This window comes from Pelmatolapia mariae, unplaced genomic scaffold, assembly GCF_036321145.2.
Source record: "Pelmatolapia mariae isolate MD_Pm_ZW unplaced genomic scaffold, Pm_UMD_F_2 NODE_ptg000561l+_length_24882_cov_1, whole genome shotgun sequence".
NCBI lineage: Eukaryota > Metazoa > Chordata > Actinopteri > Cichliformes > Cichlidae > Pelmatolapia > Pelmatolapia mariae.
Window position 1 is genome coordinate 5,233 of NW_027052245.1, and position 19,282 is coordinate 24,514.

Here is a 19,282-nt window from a genome sequence, read left to right on the forward strand (position 1 = left end):
GCAAGTCACAGACTACTGTTTCATTCACCTGCACAGCCCTGCAGCATTCACCACACTTGGGTCTGTGCAGCCACACAAGAAACACACAGAGGAGATTCCTGCCGGCCCAAAGTTTCTTTTTTTTATGCTTTATTTTTCTCACTTAAGAAGCATCAGCCTCCTGCTGCTGCTCACTTGTTTTAACTAAATTACAAGGCAACTAGCAGCAGACATGGCTGCTTGTCTGCAAAGTTGCAAACTTTGTAAAAAGAGTTGCCTTCTTTTGGCTTTTTCTCTCAGCTTCTGTTTTGCCTCAGTATGTGCAGGGCCTTTTGATTCAGCTCACCTCTATCACCGCAGGGCTGGACCTAATGAAGATGATATCATTGTTGCTAACAATGGGATCAGAGTGCCTTTTGGGCGGTCCGTGTTTCTGGACCCTGTGAATGACCTGGTAACAGAAGTGCAGCCTGGTGACCGCTGCCAAATCACAGTCCTGGACAATGATCCACTGGCCCAGAAGCCTGGGATGCTAACCCCTAAAAAGTTTCCCTGTTCATTTGGATCTGAAGAAGTGAAATACACGCATTTTGGATCAAGGAGCCCCAGTAAGGATCGTGTGAAGATGCAGCTTCGTTATGACTCTCACACAGACACAGTCATTGTCCCCTTCATGTTGGAAGTAGAGGTTGTTTTCCAGCAGCTTGAGATCCTCACCAGGAATATGCCCCTTAATGTTGAAAAGCTCAATGGAGAGAGCAATCCTATTGACAAAAAGGGCCTGGAGTTTTCCTATGAGGATGGTGTCACACAGTGTAAGATCAGCACTCTGGTCGGCGCTGGAGGTCTTCCCAGGTATGGCACTCTTTTGAACAACCCTTCCAATGGCCAAATGGTTGACTGTGATGAGTTTGTGAAGCAGGGTATTCGCTACAAGCACACGGCTAAAACCAACTCACCAAACAGAGACTATATTCCAATGATGGTAGAGCTGCAGGATAACGAAGGAAACATGATAATGCAAGAGCATTTCCAAATGATGGTTAGAATCAGAGAAGGTGCAGAGAACACTGCTCCCAAACCCAGCTTTGTAGCTATGATGATGATGGAGGTTGATCAGTTTGTGATGACAGCTATTACAAGTGACATGCTGTCGGCTGAAGATGTTGAATCTCACCCAGATGACTTAATCTTCAACATCACGTCTCCACTGAACCCTCAGCAGGGTTATATCATCAGCACAGATGATCAGAACCTGCCTATCACCTCCTTCTATCACAGGGACATCAAAGAGCTTAAAATAGCCTATAAGCCACCCTCAGATGACTCAGAACAAGAGAGGATTTTTCAGCTAGAGTTTGAAATTGTAGACACCGATGGTGCAGTGTCAGATCCATTTGCTTTTATGATTGTGGTAAAGCCTATGAATACATTGGCTCCTGTTGCAACCAAAAATACAGGGCAGCTATTGTTTGAAGGGCAATCTCGAGCTCTGTCCAGCTCTCAGAATTTAGAGATTAGTGATGAGGATAACCTGGAAGACGTGAAAATCACAGTCATCGATGGTTTAAAGCACGGAGACCTTACCATGCTCGGCACACGCAGGAAATTCTTTACACCTGCCGATCTAGACGCTGGCATTGTTGTGTACCAGCATGATGGCAGCGACACCTATAGCGACAACATTATTTTTAGAATGACTGACGGCAGTAATGAAGTGGAATTTTTGTTCCCCATCACCATTGTCCCCACTGATGACGAGCCCCCTATTATTAATGCAAACACTGGCTTGGTGTTGTTCAAGAATGAAATCATGCAGATCTCTCCATTCATCCTAAGTGCAACAGACATCGATTCAGAAGACTCCACTATTAAGTTTGTCGTGGAGGCACCATACTCCACCATAGGGCAACTCCTGCTTAGGCAAGCAGAGCTACCGTCTGACCCATCTCTGTGGAAGTTCAGCGAGACGGATGAGATGTTTGAGCAGGTGGTGACTGAGTGGCTTCAGCAGGACATTCTGGATGGAAAGCTGTTCTATCGTCACATCGGGCCCCACAGCACCACCACTGTAACCGATCACTTTGTATTCCGGGTCCAGGACGATAACGATCCTCCCAATCAATCAGGCGAGCACATGTTCACTATCAAAATCCATCCCGTTGATGACCTTGCCCCAGAGCTTTTCCCAGGCACCACCCTTCACGTGACAGTGCAGGAATATGAGCTCACATACTTTAGGAAGAAATTTTTGTGTTATACTGATCTTGATTCAGATGACAGAGATTTGAAGTACACCATCACTAAGCCCCCGACTGACACAGATGAGAACAATCCAGCCCCCTTGGGTGAAATTGTACTGACTGACAGCCCTGACACTGTAATTACAGAGTTTACACAAGCCCAGGTTAATCACCACAAAGTAGCTTATAAGCCCCCAGACCAGGAATTGGGCATCACTCCAAAAGTGGCTCAGTTCACATTCACTGTGGAAGACACAGCTGGCAACACAGCAGATGGACTGTTCACCATTTTCCTACAGCCGGTTGACAACAAACCTCCACTTATCACCAACACAGGGTTCACTGTTTTGGAAAGAGGTACATATGTCATTACCAGGAAGGAGCTGCACGCCACTGACACGGATACAGATGATGACAATATCATCTTCACGGTGACCCAGATTCCCCAGTATGGGCAGCTGCAGTATTTGGGGATTGATATGTCAAATGGCGAAACATTTGTGCTCGAAGACATCACAACCGGTCGTCTAACTTACATGCACGGAGGAAAAGAATCTCTCACTGATGTCATCAAGCTCTCTGTAAGTGATCGTTTCCATGAGGTACCAATTGCCATCAGGATCACAATCGAGCCAGTTGATGACAAAAGGCCCACAATTATGCTCCCACCCGGCCTGCTCGGAGCCTCCATAGATGTACTGGAAAATGGAGCCACGGAGATTACAAGTAACGTCATTCAGGGCCACGATGAAGATACAGATGACCTCATGCTCACTTTTATTGTTGAAGAACCTCCGAGACTGGGTGAAATCCTGGTTAATGGTGCTCCTGCTGAGAGATTCACCCAGGAGGACATAATTAACGGGGTGGTTGTGTATGCTCACACATCTGGTGAAATAGGTCCGACCAAAGAGCATGACTCCTTCAATCTTACTTTGTCTGATATGTCAGAGCAGTGGGTCGTTGGTGGCAACAAGATCCAAGGTGTGACAGTCCATGTGACAATCCTTCCTGTTGACAGCATCCCACCTGTTGTCAGCGTCGGCGAGCAGTTTATAGTAGTGGAAGGGGAGAAGAACGTCATTACTCTGGAGCAAATTCATGCTGAGGATGTTGACACCAACAGCGAGGATATCTTGTGTACCATCATTGTCCAACCAACCTCTGGTTACGTGGAGAACATCTCACCAGCAGCAGGCTCAGAGAAATCAAGAGCTGGGACGGCCATCACCGCATTCGCCATTAAAGACATTTCCCTTGGCCACATCTACTATGTCCAAAGCATCCACAAAGGGGTTGAACCTGTGGAAGATCGTTTCACGTTCCGCTGCTCAGATGGTATTAACTTCTCTGAGCGCCACTTCTTCCCTATAGTCATCATTCCAGCCAATGATGAGAAGCCTGAGATTTTTGTCCGTGAGTTTGTGGTAATGGAGGGCATGAGTCTGGTCATTGACACCCCAATTCTGAACGCAGCTGATGCTGACATCCCCAAGAATGAGCTGCACTTTGAGATCATCAAACCCCCCAAGCATGGGACAATTGTTCAGCAGCTCAGCACTGGCACCATCACTGTGGAGAAGTTCAACTTGGAGCAGATCATAGAGGCATCCAACATTGTCTATGAACATGATGACTCTGAAACCAAGGAAGACAGCTTTGAAATCAGGCTATCTGATGGAAAACACAAAGTGGAAAAAACTGTTCCTATCGTGGTCATTCCTGTTGATGATGAGACACCAAGAATGGCCATTAACGATGGCCTCGATGTGGAGATCGGAGAAACAAAAGTGATTAGCAACAGGGTTTTAAAGGCAACAGATCTTGACTCCGAAGACAAGGAATTAACTTATGTTGTGCGATACGGCCCTGGCCAAGGCTACCTTCAGCGTATCAGCAAATTTGGAGACGTTTTAGGAAATATCACCCTGGGAATGAATTTCACACAAGATGAAATTGACAGACAACTCATTCAATATGTGCACACAGGCCAGGAAGGAATCCGTGACCTGCTGAAATTTGACGTCACAGATGGTATAAATCCACTTATTGACCGTTACTTTTACATCAGCATCGGAAGCATTGATATGGTTTTTCCAGATGTTGTTAACAAAGGTGTGACTCTCAAAGAAGGTGGAAAAGTAACTCTCACCACTGACCTCCTCAGCACCTCTGACATCAACAGCCCTGATGAATACCTCAGTTTTAGCATCACGAGAGCGCCTAGTAGAGGGCACTTAGAGTGCACTGACCTACCAGGTGTTCCTATTTCCACCTTCACCCAATTGCAGCTTGCTGGCAACAAGATCTACTACATCCACACCTCTGATGATGAAATTAAAATGGACAGCTTTGAGTTTGAGGTGACAGACGGCTACAATCCCGTCTTCCGAACCTTCAGAGTGTCCATCACTGATGTGGATAATAAGAAACCTGTCTTAACCATAACAAGGCTAGTTGTGGAGGAGGGAGAATCCAAACTCATCACACCTTTTGAACTTACAGCTGAAGACCGGGACACTCCAGACCACCTGCTGCGCTTTATAATCACGCAGGTGCCAGTACACGGTTTGCTGCTTTTCAACAACACCCAGCCAATTACGACTTTTACCAAGCAGGACCTGAACGAGAACCTTATCAGCTATAAGCATGATGGCACTGAGTCCAGTGAAGACAGCTTCTCTTTCACTGTCACCGATGGCACTCACACCGACTTTTACGTTTTCCCTAACACTGACTATGAGACACGCAAACCCCAAATGATGACTATTCACATCAATACGGTGGATAACGGTGTCCCTCAGATTTTGGTAAATAAGGCTGCCGCTTCACTGAAAGTCCTCCCAACTGGACACCTGGGCTTTGTGATCACCAGCAAGGTCCTTCGATCAGAGGACCGGGACAGTCCCCAGAAGGTGTTGAAGTACACGGTGTCTGAAGCTCCACTGCACGGCTTCATCATGAATACCGCCCTGGGCAATGACAGCATCAAGACTTTCACACAAGGTAAGATGATGTCACATTTTTAAACCTTGTAACAACGTTTTTCAAATGTAAGATTTACTCATCAGTGTTTTAGAGTTAATATTGGATTGGAGTGGATGCTTTGTGTGGTACAAAGGAAAGTCCTGAATTGTTGTGAATTCATGATGCCAACAGCTTTGAGTTAGTATAAAGTTAGATATTCTCCCAGGATTTATTACAAAGACTTGTTATTATAGAATTTAATAAGATGCGTAGAAGCACACATCCAAATCCTGAATATGTAAAACAGAAAAACTGCTTTTTATAACTGGTGAAAAAGCAAAGAATAAGAAATATTCAAATAAATAATATTCAGTTAAAAACAGTTGGCTGCATTATACTAATACTAATATAATGATGCTTAACTGGTTACTACAGACCCCATAAAACAATTTTAACCTCATATGTGGACATCAAATTTTGGGTTGTCTAGACCAAAATACAAAATGTTGCTCTACAAGGGCATGATATCCACTTATGAGGATGTTATGCTGCAACTGTTCTATCACAATTTTAAAGCGAATGTCCTCATATGTAGATCTAATTTTTCTCATAAACAAAAATCAGGAAAAACAATCACGTAATTCTTTGTTTTCACATTCATCAGGTCCCAATCAGCCCAAATGGTAAAGAGAAATTAAAATTGCATGCCCTGAAAGGGTTCGGGTCTTAGGAGTTTAAATATATTTCTGTAAACTAGATTTTCTGACTTTGTATTTATCCTGAAGGACAACCTTATAAAAGTGGTTTAGTCGTCACAGTTATCATTTTAGCTAATTGTTTCTCCATATTTTTTTATGCAAACAGCTGATATCAATGACATGAAGATCTGTTATGTGCTGTTGGATGGGAGCAACGCCACCAGTGATATCTTCTACTTCACAGTTGAAGACAATGGTAGGACCCCTCTAATATTTAATGTGTAGTGGCTTCAAGCCACTTTGAGTTTGACTTTTAATGGCTGCTAAAATTTAAACTTCTTGCTCTCTGTCGGTCACCTAAGTGTTTGCATCACAAAGACTTAAGGCAGTTGGCCATGACTGACACCCAGTACCGAGGCGCCGCCTCTGTTCGCCCCACTGGAAAGGGCAGCAGGTTTAAAGGACAGGGGTCAAAGGGGACTTAAGCCAAACACTGACTGTGGGTTAGTAAAAGTAAAAGACTACCACATGCTCTCAACTGTATTGTTATTGAACAATAGGGTCCTTTCCTTTGGGGCGCTTCTCTGGGCTTTCAAACGTCACCTTTCATCATCTGCCTGAAGTGACACAGTGAAATGTGCATAGGTATGCATGCTGATATATCTGGTTCCTCTTACAACAAGTCTCACAAACATTTTCTTTTATCTTTCTAAATATCCACTATTTAATGACATGACTTATGAAATAAAATCTGCAGAATATTTTGACATTATGAAGATTTTCAAATTAAAAGATTCTTAAATTTCTTTTCAATGAATAACTAATTTTATCCAAAATATATGAACTCCATATTTTTTGTTAGCTCAATTTCTTTCTCTCTCTGTTTTTGCTCGCTTACTCTGACATAACACTGAAGCACTGAGGCTTTCTGTAACACTGCCTTACTATTAAAACATTATTTATATCCACCCCAAGTATAATGCGACAATCTGACAGCCGACATCGTTTACCCTAAAGAATTCTCTTAAATGAATCGGATATGCGTGGTACAAGCACGATGATGGGTCAGGGTATAATAAAATCGCTCGTTGCCTTGTCACCTCTAACAGCATTACATATTTATAGCAAATGCAAAGCGATAAAATGCAGCAGGTGGGTTTTACTATTTTAGCATTGGCTGTAAAATATGAAACAAGATTTAGAAAGGCAATCAATGCTGAAGGGAAAGTTTAGTCTATAATTATGCTGTTTGGAGGGACATGCTCCACCTCCTAACACCACCATCACGCCCATTGAGAAAAAGGAGGACGTGAGTTTGTCTGTTTTTAGTTTAGCTTCGCCTTAATGCCTCCTTATTAACTCTTACCCTCAGACTGTGAGTGATATATTTATTTTTAATGAGAATCAGTAGCACTGACATTAATCAACATAGATTAGATAAAAGTGCCTTAATCCTATAATCTTAACTTAGGCCAACATTGTTCCACATAATAAGATGCCTAAAGCAAAGAATTTCTGTCTTTAAGTGTGGGTTTTACCACAGGAAGGGAACACAAGGGCTTCAATTAGCTCAGCGCTCCCTTTTCTGTTTGCTTACACACTTTATTTAAGCTTCCAGCCAACTCAGCTGAACCAGGTGCGGTGGAGCTTATACTGGGACATAAAACCAGACCTTGTTTCTACATGACCACGGCTGACACGTGTGGCAGCGCCACATCATTTGTGTAATGAACTGCATCTGTATCACTGCACTTAATGGATACACTTATCAGTAAAATCATCACCATACGTATACATAACCACACACACAAATACAAAGACACGTCCAGGAAAAGATCAAAGAGATAATACATGAGAGCGAGTCGAGCCAGCTGGTGGCCCGCTAATGTGAAGTGTTGAAGAGGTGACCCCTGAGGGATGTGGCTTTATCCTGGACATGTAGGGGCATGAGAGTGGAGAGCACAGTGATGGTCAGGCTCTCTGATAACAAATCTCAGTAGGTGAGCTGCTTGTGTGAGAACCGATGGTGGGTCAGTAGAGATTATCACCCAAGATAATCCTCAGGGAACAAACTTTTGTACTTAAAAAGAAAATCCAAATGCGACTTCATTAACCTAACCTAAGGTTAAATAGAAATCTGTGCTTAAACACCACAAAAACACTATTAACCTTCTTTATAATGAATTCTTAACCTAATCAAAGTAGTTCTAGATCCAGACACATCCTTTCAAAATCAGTGGGTTTTAAACCTCCTTTGTAAACTCCAGTGATTCTTAATCCTGAATCGAGTGTAAACATACCACTTCTAAGCCTAGTAAGTTTTACACAAATACACACAATCTGAATGTGGCCTCACGCCCCGGAAATACCCCTCAGATGCACTGATATGGAAAGCTCCCTAAGGGTCTTAGCAGCCTTTAAAAGATACCTGCCACTACATGTGCTCCAGTGATGCTTCTTCATGAGCAGGTCAAGAATACACACTCGGATAATTAACATATCCTCATGTGGAACTGAAGCAGTTTGGCATTCCTCTATAAGCCCTGCAGGCTCAAATGTTGCAAGCATACATGTACATATGTAACTGCGAGTCCGTGTATCTGCTGATACAGAAAATTAAGATCTTAATCAAACATAAACCAATAATGTGCAGACCAGCGACATTGTGTGTGTATGTGTGTGTATTTGTGGCCAGGCAAAGCTGAAGCATGGCTCTTGTAAGAGCACGTGTGTCTTAGTAAGAAGTCAGGAGCAGACACTCGGTTTGATTTCAGGGGTCTCTGTGAGGATCAGTTATTAGCATAGAGTTAGCATAGTGGTCAGTTGTTAGAAAGAAACCCCTCCTCTGTAGCTAAAAAGTTCAAATCTACAGTGAAAAACATCTAAATTCTACATTTCATCTGCATTATCCGTACTATATGGTGCATAGTTTGTTTCTTTTTTATTGTCTTGTGATTCCATTACAGTTTCTGCAGCCTCTGGTTCATTTGAGGTATTCTATATATGTTTATATCTGTATATTCACAAGAAGCTATTATGTAACATTAAATACTAAAGGTGTAACAGTTTTTCAAGTCATTGGTTTACTTTAACAGCACCTCACCTTGCTACAAGTTTAACAATAAGAAAAATTTTCTCAAATGCTGATTTGAGCAATAAAAATCTTTTAAAAACATGACAACGTCATCAGTACTGATTGTCCACACCACTGTCCAGCCTCACTGTCACTCTCCTTCAATGCATCTTCTGTGTTGTGGAAAGTTAAATAGGTGCAGAAAGTGAATATCTTATGATTATTTGCCAGCAAACCCCGTCTAAAGTAGAAAGAAAGCAGTATAATTATCATCTGCTACTGCTGTCATTTTAAACAACTAATGGCTTCTTACTAAGTACTCAGAGTACCAGACTTAACAAAACTGTGATGATGATCTTAGAAATAAACTAGGATTCAACTTGGGCCATCCTCACACTGTTTGCAAGCTGTAACTTGCATCAAGTGACCAACTCTGGAATTTCTTACAGCCATTCAAAGAGTGGGATACTGAAGCAGTAAATACCTGTTGTGACACAGCTCACATATATCCCCATCAATCAGGAATGGGTCCAGTGAGCCACAGGCTAAGAAAAGAAACCCTTTCTGTCAGACCTGTTAAACCTTGTAAATGTAAAGATTTTGGAGTGTTTTGGAACAATAATTTAAAAAAAAAAAAATCAACAAAAAAACCATTTAATTCTTCTTAATCTTTGGTGCAAGTCAAAGTGCACCCCAAACAGAAGACAAAAACCAAAGAGAGAAAAAATAGCTTTGCATTCAGATAAGTCTCTGTGTTTTTTTTTCTAGTTGCAACAATATAGTCTCCCAGTTCTGCAGGGGGATCATGGGCCCTGGTGGGTTGAGTGTTATGTGATCATTCAGAGCCGGGGAGAGGAATGCACTTCCTATGGGACTCCAGACTCCAGGGCCACAGACAGAGCAGGGCCTAGAAGTGAGGTGGTATCCCAGGCAGACAGGTGTGTACGTGAGAGTGGAGGCTCCAGAGGGATCCCCTTTCAAAGCATGTGGTCACCCCACTCCCAGCTCCGCAGAAATCTAACCCAATCTCAGATAGCCCGATAACCCACAGATTTCCACCGTAAGAGGTGCCCGCTCTGGAGGGGGCAGCTCCCCAGAGGGGTGCAATGATATCAAGCCAGAAGAGAAAAGGGGAAACTGAGGAAAAGAAACTTGAAATATTTTTAAAAGGGCAGCATTTTGGTCACATTTCTTCAGCACTGTAAGGGTACCTTGCTGCATGTGGACTGCAGGCTGGCCGACATGGACATGCTAAACCTCTGCTCCCTAACAGTGTTTTGGGATCTTACATGTCACTCGTGTCAACAGTCACCGGGAGATTTACTGGCTAATGGTGCCACTGTCGGGGCCCCCCGCGACTTAAAGAAGCTAAGGCCTCTCAGTCCTCCTCCACCACACCCCGTCCTGTTCTCACTTACCCTCCTTCCCCTTTCCTCTTCTCTAAGAGCCCTTCAGGGTATTACTATTCTTTTTTCTTGTTTCTATCTCACGTTTCTCTCCGGCCCTTTCACTGAACTCTGCTATTCCCTCATTCTTTGTCTCTATTTCTCTTTTTGTTCTTTATCTTGAGCCTTGATTTATGGTGGCTGGTGGACCTCTGGGGTGCAGAGTTATGATGTATAGCTAGAGCGGTTATTCTTATCCGCTCCCACATGGCAAAGCTGTCACTGAGTTACTTGAACTCTGTGCCATGTTTTTTTTTTTTCAGCCACACTAGTGACTTTGCTGCAGAGAAGGAAACACTGGTTTGTTGGATTGTTGGTTTGTTTATACATGAATCACTGTGGTCTAAAGTGAAATGTCTCAACAGCTTTTGAATGGATTAGTTTTGGTACATTCATGACACACCAGGAAGAGTTTGAACTTCCTGGTTTCAGTCGAGGTGCCTCAAAAGATTAATCAGGTGCAGGTTTTCATATTTTTTTGACTCAGTTGTCTTAACCAGAGCCTCCTTATATTTCAGCATTACACCTGTAGCTGATGCTACACCTGATGCTAATTTTTCTGGTGCCACAAGGGACCATGTATGAACAACAGGGTGGAGGGAAGTGATGTACAATACAGGGAAGCACTGACTGTATGTGCACGTTGCACCAATACAGGAAGCTGCTGATTAGTGCTAAGCAGCAGACCAATAAAGCGCTAAAAGTGTAGGTCACAAAGCAAGCCACATTATTTATCACATAATTGTGTAAAACAGCTAAATCACTAAAACCCCATATGCAATCAAGATACGCCGTTCAATGTCATTCAGTCATTGTGATCAGACCGAACAGGCATTTAGTATTTAATGCATTTAGTTAAAGAGACTGATTATCTATTAATACAATTTAAGTAGATATGTCCATGTCATCATAATAATGTTGGTCCACGATCAACATCGCAACTGACTAAGTCATGTTGTGTGAGCATTCGGTTAGCATTAGCAAGGAATTTGGTGAATGCTATTAAAAACAATCACTAGCAAACCAAAATGTTATTCAATGCCCAATTATGGGCATTGAATAAGCCAGTCTACTGGTATTTTTCCCTGCTTTCACACTGGTTTTATTTTTTGTCCCCAGAGGCAGCGTTCCAACATTTTAGCCTGAAATATCCTTCAGTACAGCCTTAATCTAGATTTAGATTTATCAATAGTGTTGTTTTGTTCATTATTTTGCTTTTGAACTTTTTGCATGATTTGACATCTACATGTGAGTGCTGTCTAAGTTTGCTTCTTTTCGTTTTGTTGTCCCCGCCTACTGGCGCACATGGGTCAAAGCTATTTCCAACTTCCTGCAGAGATGTCCTTAATGTCCTGAACAGATGCTGTGATGCAGACACTTCGATTCGTTGATTCATAGCACGTACTGAAACTGAACGATTAAAGTCATCATTGCATCTAAGAAACCTAAATTTTAGATGAATCTTACCTGATCTCCTTTTTTGTCTGTTTACCCTGATGTTTGACATCCTCTAGATTTAACAGACCACACTTAAAGCCAGTGATATTAAATGCTGAGCATAGCTGGCAGGAATCTCACCAGTATTCATATGAACTGGATGATTGATGACGAAATGCAATAACGTGACGCTTGTCACTCAGTGAGGATATTCTTAGAAGGTTGCTCTTCCTTGCATCATGCTGGTGAACTTCAAAGCTTCATATTGCCCTTCCTCTCAAGTGATACCTCCAGCCTGACCCACTGTACCACTGCATCTATGTATGGTGCAGGCAGTGCCGCTGTGTAAATATGAACTGAGGGAGAATGTGCCGTTAAAGGACGCCTTTGCAGGGAAATTGTGAGGCTGCAATGTCCTGTAAATAAGCCATGATGTTGTTGTGCCGGCACAGAATATTTGCTGAGTCATCCTGTTATTCTGTAACTGCTCTGTGTTTTCTGATGCACATTCTTAGTGCTTGTTAGGAGTTTGTGTCACTCGGCTCGTATAACAGAACACATTTCTTTAGTATTCTTTGCCGTCCAACTGGCATCAATCAAAGTGAAGCTAATTTATTAGATGGCTGCTAACAGGAAGGTTTGGAAATACATGGAGCCTATAAAACATTTCATCCCAGCAGAAATTATAATGATTGTCAGTTTAAAAAGCTAATGGAAATGTGAGCTTAGTGAGTCAGTCACTGAGTGTATTGGATTTGATAGCCAGACTAATATAGCATGAGCGTCATAAAAATTGCAATAAATCAGACCGACAGTCAAAATTATTAATCATAAAGCACAGCAATCTGGCTCCTATGTTTGCAGCTACTTTTTGTGCAGGTCTTTCTATTTTGGGCAAAGCTAAACCATTTTCATTTATTTCTGAAGTGCTATGTGCACGCCTGGCATCCCGACTCTTGGTTTGCTCAGCCTCATGCCAGCGCCGGCCTCAGCGTCTGACAGCACGCACAAAAGAATTCAGAGAAATGTGGAGGCAGGCAGGCAGGGAGGCACGCCATGGCGGCAGATCTGGCCCACCCAGACTGCGGCCTGCTGTCCTTCTCAGTTGTTCATCCCCTTTTTGCGAACAAAGCCGACACAGGGAGGAAGGGGAACACAGAGGGGGAGGAGGTTTGTGGAGTACATCTGTCACTCTGCTACACATAATCTGGGAGTCTGGCGGGAAGGAAGGTTTTGCGAGACAGGGAGGGACAGACTGACAGACAGACTAAGGGAGATCTTCGCTTTGATGTTCTCAGCCAGAAAACAGTAGTGCTGCTTTCTGCTCCTCCTGAGGAGGCATATATTATAACAGAGAATCACATTCTTCATACTGTAGGACTGAGGTGCAATGAAAAAAGGAAGATGTGCAACAGTGAAACAGCAGTGACAGTTGTTATTCTGGATGAAATGATTATTAAAAACAACCGTGGATCATGCTGTGTATAAGAAGTAGGCAATGCCAGATGTAACTCTGTGGTGGTGTCTCTTTATGATGCAATCATAAAGAGACACCACCATACGTCCCCAGAGCAGACCTGTGGCTGTGAAACACACAGCACGACCGTTATTCAGCTGTGTAATGGGGCCTGTTGTTTTAAAAGTATAGGATTTGCATTTATTCACTTCTGCAGGAAGTGAATACTGTAGAAATACCTTGTCGTTGCACTTTCGATGCTTGTTATTCAACAGCCCGTGAAATATCAGCCCAGCACACTTGGTCTGATTCATAAAAAGTCCTTTGTTTTACTCCTTGTAGTAATGCAGAAACCTAAAGCTGCCTGATTGCTTGGTGCCAAAACAAAAGCAGTTTTTTGTCTTGGCTGTGTTCATTCAATAAGCCCTGATGAGAGACTCTGAATGAGCTTCTCCTCATATCAGCTCCAAATAGGGCCAACTGCCAGCACGCACTTTTTTTCCAGCACAGAAACAATCTGATGATTCAAGTCTTTTTTTCTGTATATGACTGTACATCAGGCTGGAATTGGTGCATTTTCCTTCTTGGGTGCTGAGAGCAAATCTTGTCTTTAAGAGTTTTGCTTGTTTAGCAGGTACTGAGTCGATTCTGCTCAGAACACAACAAAGTCGAATGTTTTCAAAAACCCGTTATTCTATTAACACTTGAAGAATTTGGGTCAAGCAAAAACAGACATGATACTTGTTTCCTGTATTTTTAGCCATGGCTGCGGGAAACCTGAGCACGAGCCTGGTGCAGAGTGCTCACCAGGCATTGCCGCTCCATTTTCGCAAGAGGATAGCCTGCATTCATGTATCCATCCATGTACGCTGAACAGAATAAGACTCTTTCTTTAACTTGAACTCAGTTGTCCACAGTCTGTTTTCCAGAAAGAAATGATAAGTGATTATTTATGTTTACTATCCCACATTTTCCAGACAGTCATCATTACTCGATCAAACATCAGCTGAATCTGATCATGCTTCTGCCTTTTGGTCCACGTGGATCGTTTCTATTGTGATACAGCCTGGCTTGGCTTCAGCATTGACATGTGGGTTCGAGGAAGCGGCCCCCTTCCCATCCTGAATACCCACACTCAGCTCCCCAGTGTTTTCATTCTCCCCGGTCACATAGCATAAAGACTGCAGCCCCTTTCTTCTTCACTGAGGCAAAAATGAGCTCAATGGTGGTTCAGTGTGAGGACAAGGAGAGGCTCCTTTCTATTGTCCCGTTGTTTGTTTTTGTTCATGCTCCTTTGACTGGTGTAATGTCTAGTTCACCTTTGTGTTTTGTTTTTTCTGACACCTGTATCAAACCTTTAAAAAAATCTTCCCAAAAACTTCTGCTTCTTCTCATTCAGTCAAGTTCTCTCACTCCTCTAAGCATCTTTTTTACAGAGTTAGGTCAGCGGGGCTGCTCTCAGTGTGACCAGCCGAGCAAAACTAAAGCGAGCCAGTTGTCTCTAACCTCTCTGATCCAGAGAATCCGCTGAGCCTGACCCATTTCAAAAGTCACAGGTCACCAGGCTCGCCTCGCTCAAGGATAAAGCATTAGGCTATTTTACCGCCATTGCTAAAAAAAATATTCCAAGTATGCAGCAGAACTTATTCGCTGACATATTTCTGAAGCTGTCTGCATTAAGTCAGTGATAAAAACCAAGCTGGCAGTTAGAGGGATTACATGAGTCATGAGATAGTGTGGATTAAAGACGGGATCTATGACTCTGACCTTTTGATATTTCATGTCAAATGTGTTTCATTTTTGGAGGATAGCCTCTTTCACTCAGTATTTACTCAGGCTCATGTTGTGCGCAGCCACACATTAAATCATCGTTAAAACAGGGGCAGCCAATTAATATTCCCCAAGGGGCCACATGAGAAACTGGGACTGTTGTGGATGGCCGCACCCATAAGTAGCCCTCCACAACAGTCCCAGTTTCTCATGTGGCCCCTTGGGGAATATTAATTTGCTGCCCCTGGCTTAATGTATGATAAAAAGTCAGAAATTAGTAGAAAGGGGTAATTGTGCTCACTTTTTCTTAAACCAGAAACATGTAATCATTTGTATATGCTCTTTGAGGTCACTAATAATATCCGACTCATCTCTATGTCCTGGAAACACCCCACTCCACTTCATTATTTTCAAAAGGGAACGCTACAGAGCATGACCAGTGCATGGCAAGTTCAATAAAGATAAAACTCTATGAGCACGTTTTTCAAAAGCAGACAATTTCCATTTTATCTGAGTTCACAGGCATCCTACTGAGGCCTGAGAATAAGAGAGAGCTGTAGGTAGACATGGATAAGAATCCACTGAAATAACAAGTAATGCAACTCCTCTTGGTGAAGTGAGCTTTAGAGAAGCCCTGGTATTAAGTTATCATGTTTCCCTTCCTAAATTAAAATATCCCTTTGATTTCTTTTATCCTTGAGCCCAGAGCAGATTGCAGTTTATATGCCTCAGTGAGTCCCGATAGGAACAAAACAGATTATTGTAGTCTCCATCGGAAAGAAGTTTCAAATGAAATGCTAATACGTTAGGTTCTTTTTTTCCCCTGTCTCTCTTTAGGTGGAAATAAACTAAATCCCCAGCCATTCCGACTCAACTGGGCCTGGATCTCTCTGGAGAGGGAATACTATTTGGTGGATGAAGATGCCAAATTCCTGGAGGTGACGCTGAAACGCAGAGGCTACCTGGGAGAAACTTCTTTTGTCAGTAAGTGTTGACAAGTCATTTATTTAGCTTCTAATTAACTGCAGGAAACCTAATTAAATTTGTATGCTTTAGAAATGAGTGGCGGTTTTTTGTTTGTTTTTACAAACATAATGATTGCTTCTACTATAATCTGCAGACATTTTTGTTTTTCATTCCTGATATAGGGCTTCCCTGCGTAGAAACAATAGCCGAAGCCACTGAGACATCACTCATCTGTTTGTGGCCTCTAACTTTAAAGTCAGGATTGTAATATCTAGTTTGTTTGGAGCCAAAAGCTACAACTGAACAAGAGGATAAGTTACCAACTAAAAGTTGAACGCCTGATTAGCAAGCTTTATCTATAAACTGCACGGATGCATTGCAGGCACAAAAAACACCTACTAATTAAGCTAAATAATATATTATCAGATAACTGAATTAAATATGCTCCGAGACACCACAAACATGGTTAATGAATCAAATTCAGTGACCAAAATAAGCTGAGGGTGTCCCAAAATAACAGCTGGTAAACAGGTTTTTATGTGTTATGCTACTGTCTGCTTCATATTTTGGATGCAAATATTGTATTTTCTACTCCATAACATTTATTTTAAAGCTTCAGTAGCTTATTTTGGAGATACGTTGAATCAAGCTACCAATAAATAAGTAATTAATATCAACAGCTGCAATGATCCAATAATATAATGGTAACAATATAATGGTAAATGGACGGGTTAATGCTTTTTTAGTCTGCTTGAGCATTCAAAGCACAACATGTCTCATTCACCCATTCACAAACATAAGAGCTTTTTTTTCAATGTCTCAGTGCTTTCTATCCAACATTCACGCTCCAATGAACACATCAGGAGCATGGTTCAGTATCTTGGCCATGGATACTTTGGCATGCAGACTGGAGCAGCCAGAGATCAAACCACCAACCGTCTGAGTAGTAGATATGCTAGTAGATATGCTCCACCTCCTGACCCATGTCCTCCCCAGTTATATGATGTAAATGATTTTTAAAGTGCCATCCTCATAGTTACTTTAGCTTCTTTAAATATACAGTAAATACATCCTTAGCTACGTAAGCTGGATTATAACTTTCACTTCATTAAAAAGTCCAGATACATTTTTTCCACATGACTAAATTTAAAATCTTTCCTGGAAATGATCCTGAGCATTGTGGGATTCACTCATTTTTAGAGCCAGCTTCAAGTGGCCCTTCAAGAAAGTGCAGTTTTTGGTACTTCCATAATGGCCTTATTTTTTTAGCTCCTAAGGGGCCACTTGCTTGTCACTCATAAAAAAGATATGATGGATGATGATACCACACGACCCTTTATTAAATTGACATTTTAACAATGAATTATTACCCACTTTTAAATGTCTCTTTAGACTTTCATGTTATTTATGTGTTTTTAAAGGTCAGACCTGCAATAAAGCATGACCATAGCTGCCTTTAGTTAAAATCTCTAAACATTCCTTTTAAGGCTGCAGGGCTTATCCTCAGCTTATCCCTGCAGCCAAACAGAAAAACTCCACACTCACGCCGCAGACATGTCCCCAAAGGAGCAAAGCTTTTGTTTTCTTGTTTGACTGCTGCTCCATTTCCTGTCCTGTCTGTGACAGAGGTTCAGTTGAATTCATGTATGACATTTCCTAGTAAGGCTTGCATGCTGGCCACTCACTCGCTGTGCAAAGGAACGTAAAACTCTAACTATCTTTTTCTTATTCTGCGGTGTCAGCAGACAGAATATTCTACCTGTTATTGTTGCATCAGATTGAAATTATCATGTGTACTGTTCAAATATGAAAGCCTGTACTTTGACATAAGCCCCAGGAGGAAGCACTGGGGTAAAATATTGCTGCCACTGGCACTGCTTTCCCTCAGGTATTGCCACTAAAGACGGCACAGCAGAGAAGGACAAGGATTTCCGTGGTAAGGCCCAGAAGCAGGTTCAGTTCAACCCAGGCCAGACCACAGCGACCTGGAAAGTGAAAATCTTCACAGACCAGGAGTTTGAGACCTCGGAAACATTTGAGATACAGCTGTCAGACCCTGTCATGGCTGTACTGGAGTTTCCTGACGTCGCGACGGTGGAGATTGTGGACCCTGGCGATGGTAAGAATCTGGTTATTTTGAGTTATTTGAACAAAATTGTTGTTCTTGGCCTTGATTTGTTTTCCTTCAAAACAGAATCGACCGTCTACATCCCTCAGTCAGAGTTCAAGATAGAGGAGGATGTTGGAGAGCTGTTGGTGCCAGTGCGACGTTCGGGAGATGCCAGCCAGGAGCTCATGGTAGTTTGTTACACTCAGCAAGGTGAGATTAATCTGTTTTTATCAAAACACAAATAAATGAAACGGGATGAATTGCAGGAGTGGAACCTTTTCTTTCATTACTTTTGACTATTGGTGATATATTAGAGCAAACATTTCTATGTTCATGTGTAGGGCTGATTATTTAATTAGTATTTATTTTGTGTTATTTTTTTATTTTCCCTTTTTACTCTAATGACTTCCTGCTGTTAGTTTCCCTGCAAACTGATCTTTCTGTTCCCATAATTCCTCAGGAACAGCCACCGGCACCATACCCAGCACAGTCCTTTCCTACTCTGACTACATCACCCGGCCCGAGGACCACACCAGCGTGCTGCGCTTCGATAAGGATGAGCGAGAAAAAGCCTGTCGCATCATTATCATCGATGACTCCCTTTACGAGGAAGAGGAGAGCTTTAACGTCAGCCTCAGCATGCCCATGGGGGGCCAGGTGGGCGCCAACTTCCCGTCTGCCAAAGTCACCATTTTGGCAGACAGCGATGACGGTGAGTGGAGCGTTTGATCATTTGAGAAAAATAATGATGAATGTATGCTGAGCTGAGCTCGTTCTTTTTGGACCCGCATCAGACCTGGAGTTGAAGATGAAGAGAGGGATCTCCATCAATCATCTGTTTACAGACAGAAGGAGTGACCTCGTGAAACTATTGCACGTACAGTGTGGAAAATTATTATTTGATCCACTGCTGAATTTGTAGTTTTACTCACAAATTTTATGCTAGTTACATTTTAATTCAGAGAGACAGAATATCAAAATCAAAAATCCAGAAGAAAAACACATTACATAAAAGTTATGACCTGATTTGCATGTCATTGAGTGAAATAAGTATTTGACCCTGAGCAAAACACAACTTGGTGGAGAAACCCTTTTTGGCAAACACAGCAGTAAGATGTTTCTTGTAGTTGGTCACCAG

The 19,282-nt window shown here is 42.3% G+C and overlaps 1 protein-coding gene across 1 annotated transcript; it reads left to right on the forward strand.

Annotated features, from left to right (window-relative positions):
- Positions 1-211: 211 nt before the first annotated feature.
- LOC134623330 (FRAS1-related extracellular matrix protein 2-like) lies at positions 212-18,856 on the forward strand (the record flags this gene model as incomplete). Its single annotated transcript, XM_063468475.1, has 6 exons — positions 212-5,228; positions 6,054-6,143; positions 15,906-16,052; positions 17,923-18,153; positions 18,229-18,354; positions 18,605-18,856. Coding segments are annotated over exons 1-6 (5,863 nt in total), but the record flags the coding sequence as incomplete, so codon positions are not given.
- Between the last annotated feature and the right edge of the window lie 426 nt (positions 18,857-19,282).